We start from the raw sequence: 26,139 nt of genomic DNA, 5'->3' as shown, positions 1-26,139 counted from the left end.
TATAGCACTGGTTCTCAACTTGTGGGTCGGGACCCCCAGGGGGGTCCCCACGTGATTTTGGGGGGGTTTCCCAGATGATAGTGAAGTGTAATTTAAGTCATTTAAGGACTTTTTAGTACCTAAAAAATTTTAAAATGAAAGAAAATAAAAAAGACCATTACTGCATCAAAAGTAATCAATAAACTATACTATACAAACTAGTCAAACATTGGCCATCTTGTCAAATAATATAAGAAAGAGGTAAAACAATTGAAAATATTTATCTGTGGAACCGAGTCAAACTAAACATAATACCTCATTTCCTACATTCTAAGTGCTTATCAGGGTGAGGGGGTCCCCAGTTCAAATATGATTATTTTAGGGGGTCACAGCCTGAAATTCCGCGAACCAGGTAGACAAACCTAGGATGTGTAAATTACGTCAGACTTCGGTGCTCTATTGAACGGACTAGGATTAGGATGTATGTTGCGTTCAGCGAGAATAGCTGATCTACAAGCCCGCGACACGTTGTGAGCGAACACTGGCCATTTTCGGCAAATACATTTCAAGCAGAGAGAAAAAAGTGATTAAGGATAACTGCTGATATGCTGTACATAACATTCTCTCATAGAATTCACCCAGACACTCACTGTTGAAGGTTTGTCGTGTTGACAGACCATATATATACTGTATATTCATTCTTAGTCACTGTTGACACACTTATATTTATTTAGTCTGTACATATAATCGTTCATATTCTTTTCTTGAAGCAGTACATTCATTCATTTCCTCGAGTGTTGACAGAACGCACACATTCATTCATTCGATGGTTGATAGATGCACAACAATAGATGTATATTAATTGGTATTTTCACTGTACATTTATAGATAAGACTGTACGGAACATACAGTATGTTCTCTCGTTCAGAGATCCAGTTCAGATATCATATCTCATATCTCATGATAGCAGCTCAGTATTTTATTGCATCATTTATTTATTTTTAAAATCTTTCTTGGTTTGGTTCTTAAAGGTAGGGTAAGTGATGTACTTTGGTTAAAATTCGTGTTAAATATCTCTATATTCTGATAGTACTCATTGCTAAAGAGTGTTTGTTCAGTAAAAGGAGTCTCCATGTCTCTCCAGCTCTTTATTAAACAGAAATTGCATTTTCAGTGCTCTCTCCTGATTGGCTTAAATGTTGTCACCTACTGTACCTGAAAATGTACTATATTCTGTTTACTAAAGAGCTGGAGAGACCCCTGTGACCGAACAAACGCTCTGTGGAAATGATTACTATCCGAATATATAGTACTTAGTATATATAGTACTAACCTTTTAACAAAAAAATTAATACCAAAAAAAAAACACTTACCCTACCTTTAAGTCTACTCTAAAGGTCCTTACACATTAAGAATTTCCCACAATCCATTAATTAAACATTAATTTAAACTGCTGTTTGTGTTATGAGTACACTCATAACGAGAGTATGCCTCTCCTGTGTTTCATTCTGCAATTAACAATTTAAAAACATTTAAAGAAAATACAGGGTACATAAGCCTTATGCAAGAGTGCAAAAACAACAATGTAGTGCTTCAAATGAACTATAGGATGCCAGGTAAACAATGAACCTATAGCATCTGTCCAAACAACATGGTATCTAACAGTGGTGTAAAGTAACTAAGTACATGTACTCAAGTACAATTTTGAGGTATTTTTACTTTAATGGAGTATTTCCAATTTTCAGTACTTTTACTTCTACTTCACTACATCTCAGAGGCAGATATTACTCCTCTACAATTATTTGAAAACTTTAGTTACTAGTTACTTAGCAATTATCAATTATTATATTATAAAACATACATTAACAACTTTAGCCCCATTTTATACCTAGGCTATTTGAAAATAGCCGATCTACAAGCACACAACGCGTCACATCTGCTATTTTCAAACATTTTAGTACTTTTACTTTTGGTACTTTAAGTACATTTTCATACCAATACTTGTGTACTTTTACTCAAGTAAATTTTGCATTCCGGACTTTTACTTGTAACGGGACTATTTTGATATTGCAGTATTGATACTTTTACTTAAGTAAAATATCTGAGTACTTTTTCCACCACAGGTATCTAAATACCAGTCTGTACATTTGTGGTGAAGCTTTTGCTGCTGTGACACTTGCATTTCCCGCCTCTTTTTATCTTGTGACCATTTTCTTTGCATGAACTTTTCACATAAGTCACAGAATCTCTTGTAAACTAAATATAATGTAATACATTACATTATTATTAATACATGACCAGACTCGTCTGAGCTGTCATCATTTTCTTTTTAAAATGTTTATTTTTGGCCTTTATTTGACAGGACAGTAGGCTGACAGGAAATGGGGAGAGAGAGATGGGGAGTGACATGCAGCAAAGGCCGTCGGGATTCGAGAGTCGAACCCGCGACACGCTGTCAGGTTACATTGAGCCTAGGTGCCTCGACCGCTACGCCAGCGGTCCGGGAGTCTGTCAATATTTTTGCATGACGTTTTACATGCGAGTCAAATGATCTGTTTGTATGAATGGTGAAAGACTTATCTGAGCTCCTACACTAGCATCCCTATTCTGGCCTGATCATAAATAGCCAACATTCGGCAAAGTTAGGCAAACAATTTCCGAATTTTACGATCCCAAAACGTTTGTAGATTTGCTATTTTTTAGGTAGAACGATAAAAAGACACCTGGGGGACCCCGGTCAATATATAGGGTTTAAATGGTTAAAGGAGTAGTTCACCCAAAACATGACTTATTTTCTATGAATTGCACACCCCATGAAGCCTTGAATTCATGGATTTGTTTTTGTTTTTGTCGCATTCCTGAGCCAATAATTTGTTTACCGGCTAATGTGCTAATGTATCCGGTAGGAGACACAAAGTAGACTCTTTGTGTCTCCTACCGGAAATACACTGGTCATCAAATTATTGGCTCAGGAATGCGACTAAAACTAAAACTAATCCATGAATTCAAGGCTTCATGGGGTGTGTCATTGATAGAAAATAAGTAATTTTTTGGGTGAACTACTCCTTTAAGCAAATGGTGGCATACAGTCAACTAGAAGCTCAAAATGTGTTGTAGATATGCTATTTTCAATATTGTGTATTTATTTTAATTGTTTTTTGTTAAAATAAGTGTTCAATAGCTTTATATTCTGATAGTAATCATTGCTATAGAGTGTTTGTATAGAAAAAGGGGTCTCCATGTATCTCCAGCTCTTTAATAAACAGAAATTGGAAGAGATGACACTGAACAACGAGGAGGCAAAATTGGAATTGTAACACTATACAATTTGAGCTGATAAATGGGTATTCTCTAATGATTGGATGAATTGGTGACCGAATGTATGTATTTTCTGTTTATGATAGAGCTGGAGAGACACAGAAACCCCTGTTACTGAACAAACACTCTATAGCAATTCTGATATCAGAATATACAGGTTTAACTTTTTTTTTTAACATTTCTTTAACCAGGAAATATCACTCACAACACCTTTATACAAATATTTCTTTTACATTTGGAGTACATAATATAGCTTGTGGAGCGACAGACTGGTGGACATTTGATACTGTATGCGTCCAAACAGAACGGTTGGTAAGGAGGGCTGACTGCACTATCAGTGAATTATGGCCCCACTCAGATGAACAGTGGACATCACACGCACGCGCACACACACACACACACACACACACACACACACACACACACACACACACACACACACACACACACACACACACACACACACACACACACACACACACACACACACACACACACACACACACACACACACACACACACACACACACACACACACACACAACCATAAACCCCCTCCGCCCAACAGGTAGGATTATCAGTAAGGCTAAAGCCTGTTGGGTCATAAACCATTGGTTTCCATGCCGTTCCCTTCAAAGAACAAGTCGTTGCTTTATCTGGGTAGCGCTAGGCTACCATTAACCACATGGACCTTAGAATCCCTATTCGGGGGTGAAAATAGCAGATCTACAAGCTCAATCATCAGGCTTTATTGTGAGCTTAATAATGTTCAATCAACAGTATACATAGTGTACACATACACATGTTTCATGCAAGGACCCCCAAATGAATATGCATTTGTCCACAGACCCCTACACATCAGAGCTGCCCAATCCATTGTTATTGACAGTGGTGTAAAGTAACTGAGTACTTTTACTCAAGTACAGTACTTAAATACAATTTTGAGGTATTTTTACTTAGTGGAGTATTTCTGATTTTTAATACTTTTACTTCTACTCCAATACATCTCTGAGGAAGTTATTGTACTTTTACTCCACTACTATTATTTGAAAAGTTGAGTTACTAGTTACTTTGTAGATTTCGATTATTATTACAAAACATACATTAACCACTTCAGCCCTATATACATTTTGGCCATTTGACAATAGCCGATCTACAACCTCACGATGTGTCGCGATGCGACGCATTGTGAGCTTGTAGATCTGCTATTTCCCCCCCAAAAAGTATACATGTTATACCTTTGAAAACTTGTGAAAAGGGACATTCTGCATGATGAGTACTGTCTACTTTAGGTCCTTTACAGCAAGTACATTTTGATACCAATACCTTTGTACTTTTACTCAAGTACATTTTTTATTCCGGACTTTTAGTTGTAACAGAGTATTTATACATTACAGTATTGATACTTAAGTAAAACAATTGTACTTTTTCCAAGACTCATTTCTTCTCCCATGGCCTTCAGCGACAGCTGAGCCTGCAGCACCCTATACGTTTTCCTAACTAATGCTAACGTTTTGTTTTGTTTCTATTTCATAGTTATTTTATGCTAACGTCTGTTTATATTGCATAAAGTCAGAGTCAGGAGTCCCCGGTTTATGGGGTTTCCGCAGTGAAAGGTGAAAAGCCTCTTTGTGTCTTGTCTTGTCTTGTTTGTGTGTGTGTGTGTGTATGAGCCGGTACAGAGGGTCAGTCTATCTATAGTGATCCTCCGTGATGACTGATGAGGATTGTAAAACACAAATTTGATGCCAGAGAAACATCGCCCTTGTTTCAGGCGGGTTTTACGATGTATCCACGCAACCAGCGGCTTATCAGGAAACCACTGAGTCATAGTGTAATGTAATATAACATGATATAATATAACACAAGTACTGATCCCTGAACAGCCAAGCCCAGTTCTGTTCTGTCTGCAATCACGCATTTATCTATCCATCTATATCTATCTATCTATCTATCTATCAGTGGTGGAAAAAATTACTCAAATGTTGTACCTAAGTATAAGTATCAATACTGCAATGTAGAAATACTCCATTACAAGTAAAAGTCTGGAATTCAACATTTACTTGACTAAAAGTACAAAAGTGTTGGCATAAAATTTTACTTAAAGTACAAAAAGTTAAAGTATTAATTATGCAGAATGTCCCATTTCACAAGTTTTCAATAACAAACATCTGTTGAAAATAGCATAGCTTGCAGATCGGATATTTTCAAATGGCCAAAATGTATATAGGGCTGAAGTGGTTAGTGTATGTTTTGTAATAATAATCAAAATCTACAAAGTAACTAGTAACTCAAGTTTTCAAACACTTTTTGTGGAGTAAAAGTACAATATTTTACAAAAACAATCTGAGATGTAGTGGAGTAGAAGTAAAAGTACTGAAAATTGGAAATACTCCAGTAAAGTAAAAAAAATACCTTAAAAATGTACTTAAGTACAGTACTTGAGCAAATGTACTTAGTTACTTTACACCACTGCTATCTATCTATCTATCTATCTATCTATCTATCTATCTATCTATCTATCTATCGAGACAGACTTGTGTTTTGTGTTGTAATGTATTTTTAACGTATTAACTGTGAGAGGACCTCAATGGAAATAAGACTCAGGACTTTATTGTGTTACACTTGAACTGCTGTAACCTTGTGGTTTTATTGCTTTTCAAATACATCTGATCAAATAAAAAAGTACTCTATAGACTAAACATTTTATGTGGAATAGTAGGTAGGACCACTTTTATGTTTTTTATTGTTTGTCTTTCTTGTACTGTTGTTTATCTGATATGGACCTTGAGTCTGAAATAAAGTTTGAATTGAGTTGAACTATCTATCTGTCTGTGTCTCCGTCTGTCTTTGTGCCTGCCTGCGAAGTGAGCTTGTAGATCTGCTATTTTCACTGAATGTTTGCCTCGGAATAGGGACGCTAAGGTTCAAGTGGTTAATGTTTATGGCGTGGACTGTAGAGAACAACCAGCCTCCAGGATATTAATATGTGTTGTAAAAATAGCAGTGTTATCAATAGGGACTCCCAGCACACAATCTCTGTGTCTTCCAAAGAAAACCAATGGTGGACAACGCAAACGTCTTACTCAAGCATTCAAAAGTAAAACTGTTCATGTTAGTATCAATGCATTGCTCAGTGGTGGAAGAAGTACTCACATATTTAAGTAAAAGTAGCAATACCACAATATAATAATATTCTGTTACAAGTAGCCTGTGTTCAAAATGTTACTTGAGTTAAAGTACAAAAGTATTGGCATCAAAATATACTTAAAGTATCAAAAGTAAAAGTACTAAAATGTTTGAAAATAGCAGATCTACGCAACGCGTTGTGAGCTTGTAGATCGGCTATTTTCAAATAGCCTAGGTATAAAATAGGGGTAAGGTGATTAATGTATGTTTTATGATATAATCATTTATATCTGCACTAGTAACTAGTAACTCAAGTTTTCAAATAATTGTAGTGGAGTAAAAGTACAATGTTTGCCTCTGAGACGTAGTGGAGTACAAGTAAAAGTACTGAAAATGTAAAATACACTGGCATTGCTGTATTGAAATTTAGTGAGAAATGAATGAAAGAAGGCCGCACAATATCTGTTGCTCCGAAAAAGTATAATGTGTAAATTTGTGTGTCTTAGTGGTCTTATCCTGCACCAGCGAATGTTTTGAGGTGTGCAGAAGGTTTTGAGGTGTGCTAAGGTGTTGGTCTTATTGCACTATATACTGAATGAGGTGGCTATTACTATTATTTATTATTATTATGGAGGGTGATGACTAGGAAAAACGGACTGTACATGTCACTGTGTGTTTATGTTTTTGTTTTTGTCTCTGTCCTGTACTGTATGGTATTGTGTATGCTGCTGGTCTGTGTGTCCAAGACAAATTTCTCCCATGAGGAGACAAAATAAAGTAACCTTGAACCTTGATATATGGATAAGCATAATATATCGTTTTGAAAGATGTATTGCAATTTAGAACATAAAAAAAGTTCCGAAATAGTGAAAATAGCCACTACGAGCTCACAACATGTCGCAGCGTGAGCGTGCTGTGAGCCTGTTGATCTGCTATTTTCACTATATTTAAAATAGGGCTTAACACAGCACTATGTAACTTTCCTCTTCTACCCCGGATTTGGACCCGGTTTCATGCTCCAGTGCTGACATTTTTACCATTGAGCTAATAGAGCCTGCCTGTTTTCTCAGGGGATAAATTGAATCTTGACCATCAGGTCAAAATTTGTGTCAGATCCTATGTCTAGGTGAGACATGACCTTTGACACGATCTAAATGTCTCAATAGAAGAGCAGGGGGAAAAAATACAACCACCCCAATTGTATAAGTTATATTGTATTAACATACAATATAACTACCATACAGATTGGACAGAATTGCATTTTATTCATAAAAGAAAGTTACGGCTTTAAAGGGATAGTTTACAGGAAAAAAATCGATTGGTCACCCCATGGAGACTTGAATTCATGGATATTTTTTTGTTTTTGTCGCATTCCTAAGCCAATAATTTGATGACCAGCAGACCGGTAGGCAGCGGTTCCGGTAGGAGACACAAAGGAGACTCTTTGTGTCTCCTACCGGAACCGCTGCCGGTCATCAAATTATTGGCTTAGGAATGCGACAAAAACAAAAAAAAGTCCATGAATTCAAGTCTCCATGGGGCGACTAATCAATAGAAAAAAAAGTCATTTTGGGGGTGAACTATCCCTTTAAGTACAGTACTCAAGTAAATGTACTTAGTTACTGGTTGTAAAATAATAACATTGTAAACATGAGGGACTCCCAGCCCACTGAAAACCCTCAAACCCCTGATAGAGAACTCACACGTGACAAAGACATTTTCCACTAAGTGTGGATTTTTCTTTTTTTTTATCAGTGACGTACAAGTCCTTCAATCATTGAAAACATGAAGTATCATACGATGTCGAAAGAGATGAAGGAACCTCCATCAATGATATGGACTCTAGAGTTTAGCCTCTCCGTTCTACCCCTCCCTCGTCTTATCATGCATGCCATGAAGTCGTTAGGCTAAAGGTCCAATTGTCCAGGAAAGATTGATTTAACCCATTAAGACCTGAGAAGATTCTAGAAATGTCTTCTAAATCCTAACAATTTTTTGAAAAAAATCTAAAACAAATATTTTCGAGATTTTTCAAAAATAGCAGATATACAAGCTCGTAGCGCGGCACTCGGTGCCGCGCTATGAGCTTGTATATCTGCTATTTTTGAATAGCCTAAAGAAATCTAAAGTGACACAGATGCGTTCCAGGTATCAATGGGTTAAGCCATTTAGACCGGGAACGCATATGTGTCATTTTTACATTTGAGCTAAAAAAAAAAAAGCATTATTTAACACTTTGGCTATTCAAAAATAGCAGATCTACAAGCTTGTAGCGCGGCACTCGGAAAAACCGTGAAAATGTGTGCAAATCTTTGAATATATATATTTTTCAAAGGGAAAATGTTTAACTCAAATCTTTGCCTCTGAGGGATTCTACACATGTCTTCTAAATCCAAAAGGTTTTTTGAAAAAACTTATGTTGCTATGATATCAGTGGTTCTCAAGCTGTTTCATGTCAAGGACCACCAAAATTATATGCATTTGGTCACGGACCCCCATCTCAAAATATGTTGTTCCAGGGACCCCCCGGAAGCAAAGATTTGAGTAAAAAAAATTCGCTTAAAAATATATATATATTCAAAGATTTTCACGAATTTTCACGATTTTTTAAAAATAGCTGATATAAATGCTCATAGTGCCGCGCTATGAGCATTTATATCTGCTATTTTTTAATAGCCAAAGCATAAAATAATGGTTAAAGTGGTTACACAGATGCGTTCCCAGTCTTAATGGGTTAAATGCCTTCAAAGGCTTTTGGGCATGTAATTATTATAGGCAAAGATTTCCAATATTTAAAAAGAAAAGCCAGACTGTCTAATAACAGTGTGGCTTCATGTGGCCTGGCCAGTCTATGACGCCAAATCATCTATGACAGTCATTTCCAAAATTCAAAATGAAATTCTTTTGAAACTTTGTTAGATTTTTGTTTTTCATGAAAAATGAAAAAAAGGGATATTTACTCACAACCCATAAAAATGGGTCCGCGACAGTGGTGGAAGAAGTACTCAAATTCTTTGCTTAAGTAAAAGTACCAATACTGCAATATAGAAATACTCTGTTACAAGTAAAAGTCCAGAATAAAACATTTACTTTAGTAAAAGTACAAAAGTATTGGCATCAAAATGTACTTAAAAGTACCAAAAGTAAAAGTACCAAAATGTTTGAAAATAGCAGATCTACAAGCTCACAACATGTCACGATGCGACACATTGTGAGCTTGTAGATCTGCTATTTTCAAATAGCCTATGTATAAAATAGGCCTAAAGTGGTTAATTTATGTTTCATAATGTAATAATGTGTATCTGAAAAGTAACCAGTAACTAACGTTTTCAAATAATTGAAAAAAGTACAGAAAATTTGAAATACTCCAGTATATTCAGGTAACTCAAGTAAAAAATCCTCAAAAGTGTACTTACATACAGTACTTGAGTAAATGTACTTAATTTACACCACTGGTCCGCGACCCAAAAAATGGTTCCCACTGTCTGTGTTCTATGACATACTGTATCTATGATGTATGACTCCATATTTGGGCAAGGAGGGTCCAGTCTGACACAACCTCCTTTCACTTCCTCATTGACAGTCGCCTAGTGATAGTGTGCACAAGGAATTTGGCCATTGATTGGTCCAACGGTTTGCGAGATTAGCTCCAGACAGACACACAGACCCTCTCGTAGACAGCTAGCCTCCTTCACAGCCCTGCCGTAAAAATAGTGAAAATAGCAGATCTACAAGATCATAACTTGTAGATCAGATATTTTCGCTATTCATCGTACAGCTAAGTATATAGTCGGGTCACACAGTGAGGTTCTGTGACCATCCTTTGGCAAGGATGTTTTGACGATTGATTTGACCTCTATGGACCCTTTAGAAAAGATTTAGCCCCCGGGTCCCTCCCAAAAATCCCGGCATTTTTTGCTAGACAGCCAAATTCAAAATGGCGCCCGGCGCCATCTCTAAAAATTAACTTTTGATCTGGATGACCTAGAATCATGTATGAAGGCACTTTTCCATACAAGTAAACCATGAGGATTCCAAATCTGACACAATTTTAATTGTAAGACCTCGTTTTGACTCCGAAATTCAAGATGGCCGACATCCAGTACAGTAAAAACTTAGCTTTAGTTCAGGTTTGTAAATTTGGTTAAGTAACAAGAAGAAGTTCTCTAGGTTGTTAGCCCACTGCCAGAGCTGGGGGGTTGCCCCCTTAGGGCCTGCTGTCCTGCCCTGAACCATTATTCGTCAGGCCCCTCGCCAGAGACCAGTTTGTCATGGTCTCTGGCGCACAAACCCCTCCACCACGGTAAGGTGATGGTTCCCGGAGAGTTTTTTTTTTCTTTCCTATTGCACATCGGAGGGCGTGCTGCATATGTGGAGAGGTAGTTGAGTCCGTAACTTCCTTTATAATACCTTGCGTATATCATCACAAACAGCGGCAACATCATACCCGAAACCATACAAAACACGTATTAGTCTGAATCAGAGAATTCTGTGTCACTGCTTTCTGAATCATCAGATTCAGATGACTCCACCCTCCTCTGAGCAACATCCTCCTCCTCGTCACTCTCAACTTCCTTGTCCTCTTCAACTGACCCTGGTGCAGGTGTGTGGGGAGAGCAGGCAGTGTGTGGCAGACAGGACAACAGCGACCACCCACCAACTCCCAACCATGTCCGAGTGGCGAGGGGTGGTGCTTCAGTGTGGGGTGGCGCACTAGATATGCCAAGTAGTTGGCACGGAGGCAGTGTTGGCGTGGCTGTCTGCATCTGGAGGGAGACGGATAAACGATTTTCTCTTCATGGTCTTCCACTTGGAGGCACGGGCTTCAGCCATGGTGCTACTCTTCTTGTCTCCGTAGATAACCTGTCTCGTGAATGCGAATAGCTCTTGTTCTACCTCCTCTTCAAGGTCAAGGCTATCTCCACACCGGGAGAGTTGCTGCCGTGCCAAAGAGCTCTTTGCCACCTTCTCAAAGACTGATGATTTTCCTTTGCCATAAAATCCTGAGTTGGCATCACAGCCTGTAAAACAGTGTAGCTGCACAATACAGTCTGCCATCTCATCTGTCAGCATGCCACGACAGAGGACTGTCTCTTTGTTTTTCTTGATGCATAGCATGCCAGGGAGCTGCTGTGAGATGACCGATGCTGCGACATAGACATCAGTATCAGCTGCATCAATAACAACTGGGCCACTGTAGTCTGACTGCCGTAGACCATCATAAACAGTGAAGAGGATGGTGTCAGCTTCCGACTGTTCAATGCTGTAGTCTTCCATCGGTTGTTGTGTTGACAAGTTGGTGCTATGTGGGCCAACAGAGTAGACAATCTCTGCATTCACATTCTGTGCAAGGTCGGTGAGGTGGCTGCATATTCATTTTTGCAACCGTCCCTTGTTGCTGACACTACACAGTCAGTAGCGTTTTGAATGCCTTGGCAGAGGGGAAGGGGTCATCCAATTTCATGTACGTGTTTGGTACATGTACCTTACCTTGTATGCGCAGGTCTTCTTTTTCTTTAGTGGAGTAGGCTGCATCGTATGGATCATTCACACAGATGATACGGTGAGCACCACGATGGCGGGCAAGGATGATGGATGACACCTTTTGGACATAGTCCAACCACTTGTATGGGCTGCCGTCTTGGGTCTGCCGATCTTCCGCTGATGGAGTTGCCATCCTCCAGATCATGCCCATGTCAATGAGAGCAACATTGCAACAATAATAGCAATTGTTTGGAGGGAGAGCTTCTGGATGAGCTTGGTCTTCTGTGTCTTCCTTTATGTGCCATTGGGGTTGAATAAGACCACACATTCCTCAACAACACAGTGTTCCAGCAGCTCGGGGAGCTTGACAAGTTGACTGTCCTCAATCAGGTTGATCACTGCTTTGAGAGCGCTTCTTTCCATTTCAGCAGCTCTTGCCTTGAGTTCCTCGCGGGGCTTCTCTATGCATGCATGCTTGGAAAATGTCAAACGTTTGCTCAAACTCACAGGTGCATGGAGGGATTTATTCTTACTGAACACTCGGTCCCGCAAGAAGATGTTTAACTTCTCCTCTCCTGCAGAATGGGCTGATTTAAAGTCCACAACAAGCTCATCACAGGCAGGCATGGCTGACTGTAGGGTGTGAAGTGTGGGTGAGGCTGGATTAAACGGGAAAGAGTCAAACTCATCCATGCATGCAATTAGGTTATGCACACACTGCTCATCCTCTCGCATGCGCTTCGGGCCACTTTCTGTGTGTTTCCCCTTTGCTTTCTTTCGGGTGGCAAGAGAGTTGTGTGCCGCTCTTATGCGGGTCACATTGTTGACATTTCTGGAGTGGACCAGCAGTTGTTTTTCATTTTGGAGGATTGAGAGCCAGCCTGACTTCATTTAGCTGCCCTTGTTCATAGTACACTCAATCCACATGTCCCAGGCCATGTTGGAATAAGGGTTACCTGTGATGGACTGAGTGAAGTTAGAAAGAAGGAAGGCAACCTGTTCAGCAGGGAGAGCTGTCAGCATCGCCCAGAAGTCAGGCAGCCACCTCCCATACTTGTTGTTGTCATATGCTACCATCCACGGCTGCATAGCACGCAGAGAGCTGACGTACTCTTCCCAGTTGCAGATATGGACTGCATGCACATTCTGCATTAGTGCATCTGTCATGGACAGGAAGTCCCTCCAGTAGTCTGCCATGTCACTGACCTCTACATGGGAGAAAAGGTTGGTGATGAGATCCTGGAGATCAGCATCATCCTCCAGAGCTGAATGAGCAGCAGCACGGGCTTCCTGGGAGAGACTTGTATTCCTCAGAATATCAAGATTCTCTCTTGTCCCCTCTGTTAGGTTGGGTATCAGTCTCTCCTTGGCCAGCTGGCAGGGACGTGCACAGATAGACTCTAGGTGGTGCTAGAGCACCTGCCCTTTGCCCTCTTGACCAGAAGTGCCCTTTTGAAAAAAAAATAATAATAATAATATTTTTTTTAGTTTACACTACAGTATGTAGCCCATGGTGACATCGATCAATTCTGGATTAAAAGCTTCTAATATATTAACAATTCCCCAAAATGTGCATTGCAATTTTCTTCTATAAATCTCACACTACTAGGGCAGCCGGCGGTTCCGCGCGCCGCGCAAGGTGCCCTTTTTTTTTACTTGAGCACCTGCCCCTCAAAATGTCTGTGCACGCCACTGCCAGCTGGCTCATAAGTGCCTCATACATCAGCCTCAACCAACAAAGTCCCCTCTTATAAGGTGTTGTGGGCTTGTACAGTAGATCTGCTATTTTCACAATATCTATTTGTGGAACGGAATCAAACAAATTGGGGGTTGTTCCCCAGTTCAAATATGATTGTTCACAGTACTAGATGGCAGCCATCTTGAATATCGCGGTCAAAACAAAGTTGTATGATTAAAACGGTGTCAGATTTGGAATCCTCATGGTTGACTTGTATGGAAAAGTGCCTTCATACATGATTCTAGGTCATCCAGATCAAAAGTTAATTTTTAGAGATGGCGCCGGGCGCCATTTTGAATTTGGCTGTCTAGCAAAAAATGCCGGGATTTTTGGGAGGGACCTGGGGGCTAAATCTTTTCTAAAAGGGTCCATAGAGGTCAAATCAATCGTCAAAACATCCTTGCCAAAGGATGGTCACAGAACCTCACTGTGTGACCCGACTAATATGGGGCTTAAAGGGATATTTCACTTTAAAAAAATTCTTTGGTAATTTTATCGTCTACTCAAGTTTTTGTGAGCACCCCGGACAGTTTTTAAGTTGCTTGATTCAGTATTTAGATTAATCAGAAACACAATAAATGAAAAAAGTTAACGAAAAAACACGGCACCTCACGTATTAGGAGGGCAGGGTGAGTCACCAGAACAGGACGGGTGTTTTTGATTGATCTAACATGGTTAAAATGGTGTTTGAAGTTATAATGGGTTTGTATAGGAAGGGGGCGTGTCTGATAAAATTCATATCAAATATCTAAATACTGAATCAAGCAACTTAAAAACTGTCTGGGGGGCTCACATAAGCCTGAGTAGACGATAAAATGACCCAACATTTTTTTTAAAGTGAAATATCCCTTTAAGTGGTTAAAGACTATAGGGGAAAAGATCATTTTAATCTGGAAACTCAACTAGTGCGGGAAAAACCGTAACTATGTTATAATTTGGCATTCTCACAAACAATCAATATGCTGTATACATTTCGGAAATAGTGTTTGAACAGATACATATGACAGAGATAGAGACAGGAGGAGATTCCACAAGGGCTTGTGAGGATACTAGCCCTCCAATCTTCCACACAATCTTTGTTTTAAAAAAAAATGAAATAAGCATACATACAGGGGCTTAGGTAATGGGAAGGAGCTATATTAAAGCTTCCTTTTTCTTAGTATAATTTGTAGTATTATTTAGGATTTAAACATTTTGCAGAAGTGAACCGTATGGCAATTTCCCCCAAAAGCAGAACCAAACATTATTTTTCCGGATCTCAGTTGATATTTATGGTGTTACATTACAACAGTTTACTGTAGTCTATTTACACTGGAGCCGGATATCAATGAAGTTTTATAGCAGACAGACAGCTTACATAAACTTCACTAATCTACAGTACCGGCCTGTACCTGGCACCACCCTTATTGTGTTGTGACACATTAAACACACTTTACACGCATGTGAGCGCCGCACACGCGCACACACACACACACACACACACACACACACGAAAATATGTGGTGCCAGGGACCCCCATACACGTTTTGTGGTGGCCCCAGCTCGACCCCACTTTGAGAACCCCTGCTATAAACCATGGAATTGTCAGCATACGGTGCTTGCAAACATTACTGCATTACACCATTTGGAACTCCGATGTAACCAAATGGACCCATAACTGTGTGATACCGCACACGCACACCTTTGTCTGTCCGTCATCCATTAGTAATAAGGTAATAAGGTGATGATTAACCTGAGCGGTGACAGCGATGGAAACTTATTCTGTGACGAGGACACCCGGCATATCGGTGACATCACTGCAAACTCAAAGGTGGAGTGAGGTGTGTGTGCGCGCGCGCGCGCGTGCGTCCGTGTGTGCACGTGCGTGTGTGCGCGTGCGTGCGTGCGCGCGTGTGTGTGTGTGTGTGTGTGTGTGTGTGTGTGTGTGTGTGTGTGTGTGTGTGTGTGGGGGGGGAAACTCTGTGTGTACACTGAGAATGACACAGAGTCAACATGCCACTACACCTCTGGGTCTTTGACCTGAACAAAACAAGTCCCCCTCCCTTAATGGCCGTGTGACAGGCCTATCACCTACCAGCTGATGACACCTTTATGGTCTGAAGAATGTTCTTAAGGCGTGCCTATCATTATGTACTATTATAGATGGAGGGCCCAGCCTTTATTTGCCCTGACCTGGGTGAGGGTCGGCCCTGTCACCATCGCTTAGATAATCGCCTGATTGCAGTGGTGGAGAAAGTACTCAAATGTTTTACTTAGGTAAAAGTATCAATACTGCGATATAGAAATACTCTGTTACAGGTAAAAGTCCAGAATTCAAGGTTTACTCGAGTAAAAGCACAAAAGCATTGGTATCAAAATGTACTTAAACATGTTTGAAAATAGCAGATCTACAAGCTGCGACGCGTTGTGAGCTTGTAGATCTAGATTGTATTTATATGTTCCAATGTTCAATGCCAAAAACGCATTGAAATCATTAACCCATTGAGACCGGGAAAGCATCTGTCATTTTAGATTTTAACCACTTTAACCATTGTTTATACTTTGGCTATTCAAAAATAGCAGATCTATATGCTCATACCGAGTGCCGCGCTATGAGCTTGTAGATCTGCTATTTAAAAAAAAATCATGAACATTATTGCAAATCTATGAATACATATTTTTTTAAAGCGAACATTTGTAACTAAAATCTTTGCTTCTGGGGATTCTACCAATGTAAATTTTGTTTGGGGCAAAATGATATGTATTTGGCTGTGGACCCCCATCTCAAAATATGTTGTTCCAGGGACCCCCCAGAAGCAAAGATTTGAGTTAAAAATGTTCGCTTTAAAAATATATATATATATATTCAAATATTACCAAAAAATATCGTGATTTTTCAAAAATAGCAGATCTATACAAGCTCATAGTGCGGCACTCAGTGCCGCGCTATGAGATTGTAGATCTGCTATTTTTGAATATCCAAAGTATAAAATAATGGTTAAAGTGGTTGCACAGATGCGTTCCCGGTCTTAATGGGTTAATGGCAATTTTTTGTTTGACAATTGATAATCAACACAAATATCACGATCGTGACAGACCTAGGTGAGGCCTAGTGATAAAGCACAGGGTGATATCAGCCCTTGGGCTGATACAGCAGTAGATGACCAATCAGCGGAAGCTAAAGTGCAACCGTGTGCTTACAGCTGCGCTTATGTAACTTTCCTCGTCTACCCCGGATTTGAACCCGGTTTCCTGCGCACATGCTAAACTTTTTACCATTGAGCTAGTAGAGCCTGCCTGCTTGCTCAGGGGATACATTAAATCTTGACCATCAGCTCAAAATTTGTGTCAGATCCTGTGTCTAGGTGAGACATGACCTTTGACACGATCTAAATGTCTCAATAGAAGAGCAGGGAGACAAAATACAACCACAGTATAAGTTATATTGTATTAACATACTCTACCATACAGATTGGACAAAATTACGGGATAGTTCACCCCAAAATGACTTTTTTTCTATCGATTAGTCGCCCCATGGAGACTTGAATTCATGGATATATATTTTTTTTGGTCGCATTCCTAAACCAATAATTTGATGACCAGCAGCGGTTCCAGTATGAGACACAAGGAGTCTCCTTTGTGTCTCCTACCGGAACCGCTGCCTACCGGTCCGTTGGTCATAAAATTATTGGCTTAAGAATGTGACAAAAAAAATATCTATGAATTCAAGTCTCCATGGGCTGACTAATGGGAGAAAAAAAAATTGGGGGTGAACTATCCCTTTAACCCTAACTCTAATTTGCGGGAGATCTGGCAATCACAGGGTATTTGCAAGATCTGACAACAAACAAAACCAATTTAGGAGACCGGGAATTGTGTGCCATTTCGTATTACTGGCGAGGCATGGAATTAGCTACCATGTCAACATATCAAGGATCTTTGATAAGACCATGGGTACCTGATCAACAAATTATCACACAGGACTTCCTCTAATTAACTGTGAGTTCTCCAGGTGATAATATCCATGTAAGATTGCAAAGTAGAGTGGAGAGAGACAAGAAAAAGAGGTCAGAGTGAATGAGACACGTGACAAACATAGTGTTGCTGTCTGTCAGAAATCTCTTATCTCCACATTCTAACTTTTCGTTTTTTGATAAATTAAAGGGAGAGTTCACCCAAAACAAAGAAGAATAATTTCAAATTATTGCCTTAGGAATGCGACAAAAACAAAAACATGAATTCAAGTCTCCATGGGGAGACTAATCGAGAAAAAGTCATATTGGGGGAGAACTATCCCTTTAATGGACGCATGTCGTATGACATATTTCAACCCATAAATCACTCAGTATCTCAAGTTCAATATGTTCAGTTGGGTTATCAACGCCACTGAGAACTCCAATATCATGACTGTGCAGATCAATGTGTGGAAATAAAGATTACACAAGAACATAATATGACCTCGGATTTATTGAGCGGTTCACACGTCATATCATCTATTTAGGACGTGGTTATCAAAGGGGAAACTTTCATCTAAGAAGTGATCGTCTTTGAACAGTGGTTCTCAAACATTTTCATGTCAAGGACCCACAAATGTATATGCATTTAACAGCAGTACCCCCATCTGAAAAGATGTTGTGCCAGGGACCCCCGTAATGGAAGTATAATATAGGTTTAAAGTGGTTGAACAGATGTTTGAATGCTATATTAACACATTTTGCTGAGGACCCCTTGGAACCCCCTCATGGACCCCTGGACCCCACTTTGAGAACCAGTGTGTGTGTACTCCATAATGCCATAATTATCGCAATTTTCTTTTAGAGGACCCCCAGTTTGATATGCATTAGGCCTTGGATCACCATTTCTCACTTTTTTTTCTTCTTTTTAATCTCTGGGACTCAAATGTACACTGATAAAATCCTCATGTGTTAATCGTTTTTTTTTTTTTTTTTTTTTATCCCATGATTTTGTAACCCTATTTTTTACACCCAGTGCTAATTGTCTATGTAATCCTGGGCACTACCTTCCCTCTGCCAACCTAGGGAGGCCAGGGCCGAGCTCATGCCTCCTTCAATGCATGAGAGCCAACTGACCTTCTTGTCACCTGACAGGGGAGAGTTTCCCTGGTTGGACGTAGCGCGTGGAAGGAACACGTTATTCCAACCAGTTCCCTTCCCCTCCATCAGGCGCCCCGGCTGGCCAGGGGGAGGCAGTATAGTGACCAGGATTACTGCATGTTTTTGTGAGGGTACCTACCCTAGGAGACACGGGGAGAACATGCAAACTCCACACAGAAAGGCCCTTTCACCAACCCCACCTAGGGTATGGGCACTGATGACGCGGAGGAGAGAACACGCCCCCAGCGCCCACAGCGTCCCCTGCGGGAATCGAACCCAGGACCTTCTAGCTGTGAGGCGACAGCACTACCGACTGTGCCACCGTGCCCCTTCTCATGTGTTAATTTAACTTGTGTAAAACATGTACTGTACATGTGTACACTCTTACAGACCCGTACGGGTCCATTTGGACCCCCAGTGGTGTTCGGATCCGACATTGAAAACCAATGGTCTCACCAACAGTGTTGCCATGATTTTCATGTCAAGGACCCCCAAATTAATATGTTTTTGTCCATGGACGCCCCCCCAAGATATTTTGTGCCAGGGACCCCCGTACCAGATGTATGTTAAGACATTAAAAAAATATATCAAAATGTTCGCTTTTTTCCCCAAGATTAGTTTGAAAATAGCCGATCTACAAGCTCACAACGCGTCGCATCGAGACACGTTGTGAGCTTGTAGATCGGCCATTTTCAAATGTATATTGTTTCTCTGGCAACACTGCTGACCAACCTCGTGTCGTAAGGGCCATTCAGACAGTTGGCGTGACACCAAAACGCTTAATGTGTCATAGATTCCCTTGCTGTAGCTTGCCGAGCAGACCAGAGATTCCATGATACTGTAGGCGTCGTAAAAAGGATAATCTGTACGGGAGTCCCAGTCCCACACCCTACCTGTGTGTGTCTCCTACGGCTGAAGACACACAAAGAACCCTCACAGCTCTGACCGTTACTCACGTTTCAAAGTGCAACCGCAGATTAGATGTATTTCAGATACAAGGTTGTGATAGAAAGATAAGGATGGGACGTCACCGTCTTAACCCATTGAGCAGATATACAAGCTCATAGCGCGGCACGAGCGCGCTATGAGCTTGTAGATCTGCTATTTTTTGGAACAACTCGTGAAAATGTGTGCAAATCTTTGAATGTATAGATTTTTTTTTAAGCGAACGTTTGTAACTCAAATCTTTGCTTCTGGGGGATTCTACAAATGTCTTCTAAATCCTAACAGTTTAAAAAAGAAAAACGTATGTTGCTATAAAATCAGTGGTTCTCAAACTTTTTCATGTCAAGGACCCCCAAAATGATGTATTTAGTCGCGGACCCCCATCTCAAAATATTATGTTCCAGGGACCCCCCCAGAAGCAAAGATTTTAGTTACAAATGTTCGCTTTAGAAAATATATATATTCAAAGATTTGCACAAATTTTCACGATTTTTCAAAAATAGCAGATCTACAAGCTCATAGCGTGGCACTCGGTGCCGCGCTATGAGCTTGTAGATCTACTATTTTTAAATAGCCAATGTATAAAATAATGGTCAAAGTGGTTACACTCTGGCCGAAAATAGCTGATCTACAAGGTCACACGAGCTTCTAGATCGGCTGTTTACGTCACATGTTGACCCCAGAATAGGGACAAGGGTTAATTTATAGGCTACTCCATTGCATGGCAGTTATGCGAGGACGCATTGTTAGCTTGTAAATCAGTTCTTATCTGCAAGAAGCAACACTGTCATTACAATGGAGTATAAACTGGCTTTATGGAGATGAGTTATCATCTAAAATGAATAGTATTAATATATTATTATTAATGTACACCAGTGGTGGAAAAAGTACACAAGTATTGGTATCAAAATGTACTTTAAGAACCAAAAGTAAAAGTACTAAAATGTTTGAAAATAGCAGAGCTACAAGGTCGCGATGCGACACGTTGTGAGCTTGTAGATCGGCTATTTTCAAAATAGTGCTAAAGTGGTTCATATATGTTTTATAACGTAATAATTCATATCAGCAAAGTCACTAGTAACTAAAGTTTTCAAATAATTGTAGTGGAGTAAAAGTACAATATCTGCCTCTGAGATGTAGTGGAGTAGAAGTAAAAGTACTGAAAATTGGAAATACTCCATTAAAGTAAAAATACCTCAAACTTGTACTTAAGTACAGTACTTGAGTAAATGTACTTAGTTACTTTACACCACTGCATGCAATGGAGTATAAACTGACCACTTATGTGGATGAGTTACCATCTAAAATTAATATTATTAATATATTATTACTAATGTACACACATGGAAAAATCCACTGTGGTAGAAATAAAAAACGGATCAGATATAATAAACACAAAATCCATCACCACAAGAAGGACAATATAATAGCTTCCTGTATGTCGTCTCTGTCGGGTGGAAACCTCATTATGTCCAAAACTGTTATTTTTCAGTATTCAAATTCAAAAATAGCAAAAGTAGCAGATCTACAAGCTCGAATCCTTTCGAACATGCAGATCTTCTACTTTTGATGCATGCTTGTGTGCGACGCTGTGGTATGATCAAGTAGGGCGTTACTTTACGAAAAAACACCAAAAAGTTAGAATATGGATATAAGAGGTTTCTGCCCGACAACAGCGATATATCAAACAGGTCATTTATATTAGACACAATCTGATAATTATCCCAATACAATCCCAATAATGTCAAGTACTAATTTGCTTTATTGATATTTAATGGGCGTTTGCTCTTGGTGTGCTGTTGCAAATAGCTCAGTGAAAAAAATGACTCTGGCTTTTGAGACCTCAAGTATTACAGTAGTTACTACTTTGAAGGAGTATTCAAGTGAATTCAGAAGTTCAACCTAAGGCACTACAACTAAATATATAACTAAATAAATAAAACTTTCTTCTAGATCACCAAAGAAAAACATTTAATGTTGTCATCGCCCCATAGTCAGTCACATTTTAACCCATTCAAACCGGGAACGCATCTGTGTAACCACTTTAACCATTATTTTATACTTTGGCTATTCAAAAATAGCAGATCTACAAGCTCATAGTGCTCAAATGAGCTTGTAGATCTGCTATTTTTGAAAAATCGTTAAAATCTTTAAATATATAGTCATTTTTTATTTTATTTGTTTACTCAAATCTTTGCTTCTGGGGGGTCCCTGGGACAAGATATTTTGACATGGGGGTCCGCGGCAAAATACATATAATTTTGGAGGTCCTTGACATGAAAAGGATTGAGAACCACTGTTTATAGCAACATAAGTATCTTTAAAAAACTGTTAGGATTTAGAAGACACTTGTAGAATCAGCAGAAACAAAGATTTGAGTTATTTTGAACAGCCATAGTATAAGATAGTGGTTACAGTACAGTGGTTAAAATCTAAAATGACAGATGCTTTCCCGGTCTTACAGGGTTAAAGGACAGGATAATGTATGTTCATTCTTGTCTGGCTGTAATGTAATGCTCTCGGTGCCAGGACTGGATAAAACCATACAAAACGGTCGGTACGCACACTGTTGTCCAACCATCTCTATCTAGCGCTAGTGTACCAAAAAGTGCATTCATATGTTGTCCTTATAGCAAACAATGTTTGATGACATGTTGCTGTCCCCCTGGCTCCCCCAAAGAAATCTTTGAAGTCAGAGTAAAATCGCTCATATAATGTGAGATGGTCACAAATTCACCAAACTGTCATGACATAATGATTTTGTTAAGTCTTGTTAAGTCTTAAGGCCCAGATTCATATCAAGGGGTCTCCCCATCTCTCCAGCTCTATAGTATTCAGAACATGCATTATCAGTTCAGGATACCAATTGTATCAAATCAGGGGAGAGAACCCCACGAAATGTACAAATTAGTCATTTTAAATGTGCTCTATACATAAAGTGGATTGGATTGGAAAATTAAAGATCATTTATTAGCTTCAATTTCGTAGTGTTCCACTTCCAGTGTTAAAGTGTTTGTGTTTTTTTAATACAAATCTTCTCTTCTGGAGGTCCGCGGCCCAGAATATAGGGTCACTAGGCTTCATGTGGTCAAAACCACCTTTAAAAGGATATCAAACATTGACATAAACCATTAAGACTGGCAAAGTATCTGTGTCATTTGTTGATTTCTTTGGCTATAGCAGATCTACAAGCTCATAGTGCGGCACCGCCCTATGGAGTGAGTTGAAAGGCTTTGAGTTAAACATTGACCTCAGCTCCTGTGGACCCTGAACGGGAGTCCGTGTCCGGGTATGATGACGTCGGCGGTCCGCAGCGCCATCTGTCGGTGGACCTCCTGAACGGCGGGGTTCTCGCTCAGCTCGCGCCAGCTGCCCTCGTCGTCGCAGCGCTCAAACAGGTCCCCGGCAACGAGCACCGTGCCCGCGGAGGTTCCCGTCACCCGCACGCTGATGTCCCGTCCCGTGTGGCCCGGCGTGGGGACGAGAGACACCTGGTGGACAGACACGGGAGAGCAGAGAATAGTACTGAGTCATCATTACCGGCGTCAACCAGTGGTGAAAAGCAACTAAGTACATTTACTCAAGTACTCTACTTAAAGGGATGTTTCACTTAAAAAAAAAAAAAGGGTGATTTTATCATCTACTCAGGCCTTTGTGAACCCCCAGACCGTTTTTAAGTTGCTTGATTCAGTATTTAGATATTTGATATTCATTTTAACAGACACGCCCCCTTCCTATACAAACCCATTTTAACTTCAAACTTAATTTTAACCATGTTAGATTCATCAAAAACACCCGTCCTTGGTTCTGGTGACTCATACCGGCCCCCTAATAGGTCTTTTTTTCATTTATTTTAATTTTAAAAAAATTGTATTTTATGTTTTTCATTTTCCAAAAAAAATATTAAAAATAAGGGGGCGGTATGAGTCACCAGAACCAAGGACGGGTGTTTTTGATGAATCTAACATGGTTAAAATGTAGTTTGAAGTTACAATGGGTTTGTATAGGAAGGGGGCGTGTCTGATTAAATGAATATCAAATATCTATATACTGAATCGAGCAACTTAAAAACTGTCTGGGGGGCTCACAACGGCCTGAGTAGACGATAAAATGACCAAAAGTTTTTTTGAAAGTGAAATATCCCTTTAAGTACCATTTCGATGTATTTTTTACTTTCCTTGAGTATTTCCAAGTTTTAATACTTTTACTCCACTGCATCTCAGAGGCAAATGTTGTACTTTTACTCCATTACAATTATTTGAAAATGTTAATTAATAGTCACTTTGTAGATTTGGATTATAATTACAAAAGACACATTAACCACTTACTGTAAGCCCTTTGAAAATAGCAGATCTAAAAGCTCACAACGCAACGCATTATGAGCTTGTAGAAATGAGACATTCCGCATTTTTAGTTCTTACTTTGTGCTGCAATAAAATGAATGTGAATCACTTACATAACTGGTTCTTAAAGTGACAAATCTTCTCTTATGGGGTCAAAGTATTTTCAAATGGGGGTCTGTGGCCAAATACATATCAATTTGGGGGTCTGTGACATGAAAATGTTTGAGAACCACTGACTTATGTTGATCAATGTGATAAGGTTGATAAGGTTGTCCCTGTCACTTGTTAGGATGTTGTTATGATGATGTTAGGACCGGTTAGGATGTTGCTAGGATGTTGTTAGGAAGTGTTAGAACCTGTTAGAATGTTGTTGGGAAGTGTTAGGACCTGTTAGAATGTTGTTAGGAAGTGTTAGGACCTGTTAGAATGTTGTTAGGAAGTGTTAGGACCTGTTAGAATGTTGTTAGGAAGTGTTAGGACCTGTTAGAATGTTGTTAGGAAGTGTTAGGACCTGTTAGAATGTTGTTAGGAAGTGTTAGGACCTGTTAGGATGTTGTTATGATGATGTTAGGACCGGTTAGGATGTTGCTAGGATGTTGTTAGGAAGTGTTAGAACCTGTTAGAATGTTGTTGGGAAGTGTTAGGACCTGTTAGAATGTTGTTAGGAAGTGTTAGAACCCGTTAGAATGTTGTTAGGAAGTGTTAGGACCTGTTAGAATGTTGTTAGGAGGTGTTAGGACCTGTTAGAAGGTTGTTAGGAAGTGTTAGGACCTGTTAGAATGTTGTTAGGAGGTGTTAGGACCTGTTAGAAGGTTGTTAGGACCGGTTAGGAAGTGTTAGGACTGGTTAGGATGTTGTTAGGAAGTGTAGACAGTCCCTGTCTGTCATTTACATGCTCATCGATGTGATAGGGCTGTCCCTCTGCCAGCTGGTTGGGAAGGTACCGGTCCCCTTCGCTGATGTCACAGCTCACGGCCACCGTGGCGGACTGGAAGAGCCCCAGGTTCCCCACGTGGTCCGAGTGGCCGTGGGTCCCCACCACCCAGCTAACGTCCGCGGGCTCCAGGCCCCTCTCCTTCAGCCTGTGGAGGAGGAGGTCTCGGTCCCAGGGACCCCCGGTGTCCACCAGCACCGTCCTGGAGGGTCCTGTTATGAGGGAGATGGTCCCGTCTGCCCGGAAGGTCCCGTCGGGCTGCGGGTCGCAGTAGCCCACCTTCAGTGGTGGAAAGTAACAAAGTACGTTTACTCAAGTACTATACTTAAGTACAATTTTGAGGTCGTTTTTACTTTACTGGAGTTCTTCCAATTTTCAAGAATTTTACTTCTACTCCACTACATCTCAGAGGCAAATATTGTAACTTTTACTCCACTATAATTATCTGAAAACTTTAGTTACAGTTACTTTGTAGATTCTGATTATTATTACAAAACCACTTCAGACATATTGGCTATTTGAAAATAGCCAATCTACAAGCTCACATGTTACGCGTTATGAGCTTGTAGATCTGCTATTTTCAAAGGATTTTAATACATTTTATTTGAATAGATTGATTGAATTCTTTATTTAGAAGTTTGCAGAGAAAAAAGCTCATGGAAGTACAGTTCACAATACAAGGTCAACTAAATAGAATTGAAAAAGCCCAGAAAAGCCGCAATGGCTTGTTTAAAATGGGGTCCTCTCATACTCAATTCATGGTGGAGACTGTTCCCTGACCGGGAATCGAACCCGGGCTGCGGCGGTGAGAGCGCCGAATCCTAACCACTTGAAGACTTGTGAAATGGGACATTCTACATATAATGAGTAGCCTACTTTTACTTTTGGTATATTTGGATGCCAATACTTTTGTACTTTTACTCGAGTAAATTTTGAATACGGAACTCGTAGGGTATTGTTGATACTTTTACTTAAGTAAAAAAAAACAATGTGTGTACTTCTTCTCCATCACTGCACCTTGAGGACCGACACGGAGTACGGCTGACCGGCGAAGTCCAGCTGCTCCTCCGTCAGAGCGATCCGTGTAGGTTCAGGTTCCATCATCATTCATCACAACATTAGAGACATAATAATAACTCCATACAATAATAATGACACACCATAAGCAGCATGCAG

At 40.0% G+C, this 26,139-nt stretch overlaps 1 protein-coding gene across 1 annotated transcript in view; it reads right to left on the bottom strand.

The window, feature by feature from the left end:
- Positions 1-26,139, bottom strand: part of mblac1 (metallo-beta-lactamase domain containing 1) — a 26,846-nt gene extending 707 nt beyond the window's left edge. The window contains exons 1-3 of the mRNA XM_080452054.1: positions 25,981-26,139; positions 24,922-25,242; positions 22,937-23,177 (exon numbers count right to left, since the gene is read on the bottom strand). Of these exons, the coding sequence (XP_080308180.1) occupies positions 22,938-23,177; positions 24,922-25,242; positions 25,981-26,070 (651 nt within the window). The 5' untranslated portion in view covers positions 26,071-26,139 and the 3' untranslated portion in view covers position 22,937. The remainder of the gene's footprint in view (positions 1-22,936; positions 23,178-24,921; positions 25,243-25,980) is intronic.

The sequence above is a fragment of the Gymnoscopelus braueri genome, assembly GCF_963280865.1.
Source record: "Gymnoscopelus braueri genome assembly, chromosome: 15".
Taxonomy (NCBI): domain Eukaryota; kingdom Metazoa; phylum Chordata; class Actinopteri; order Myctophiformes; family Myctophidae; genus Gymnoscopelus; species Gymnoscopelus braueri.
This window is presented reverse-complemented; position numbering and strand designations above follow the sequence as displayed.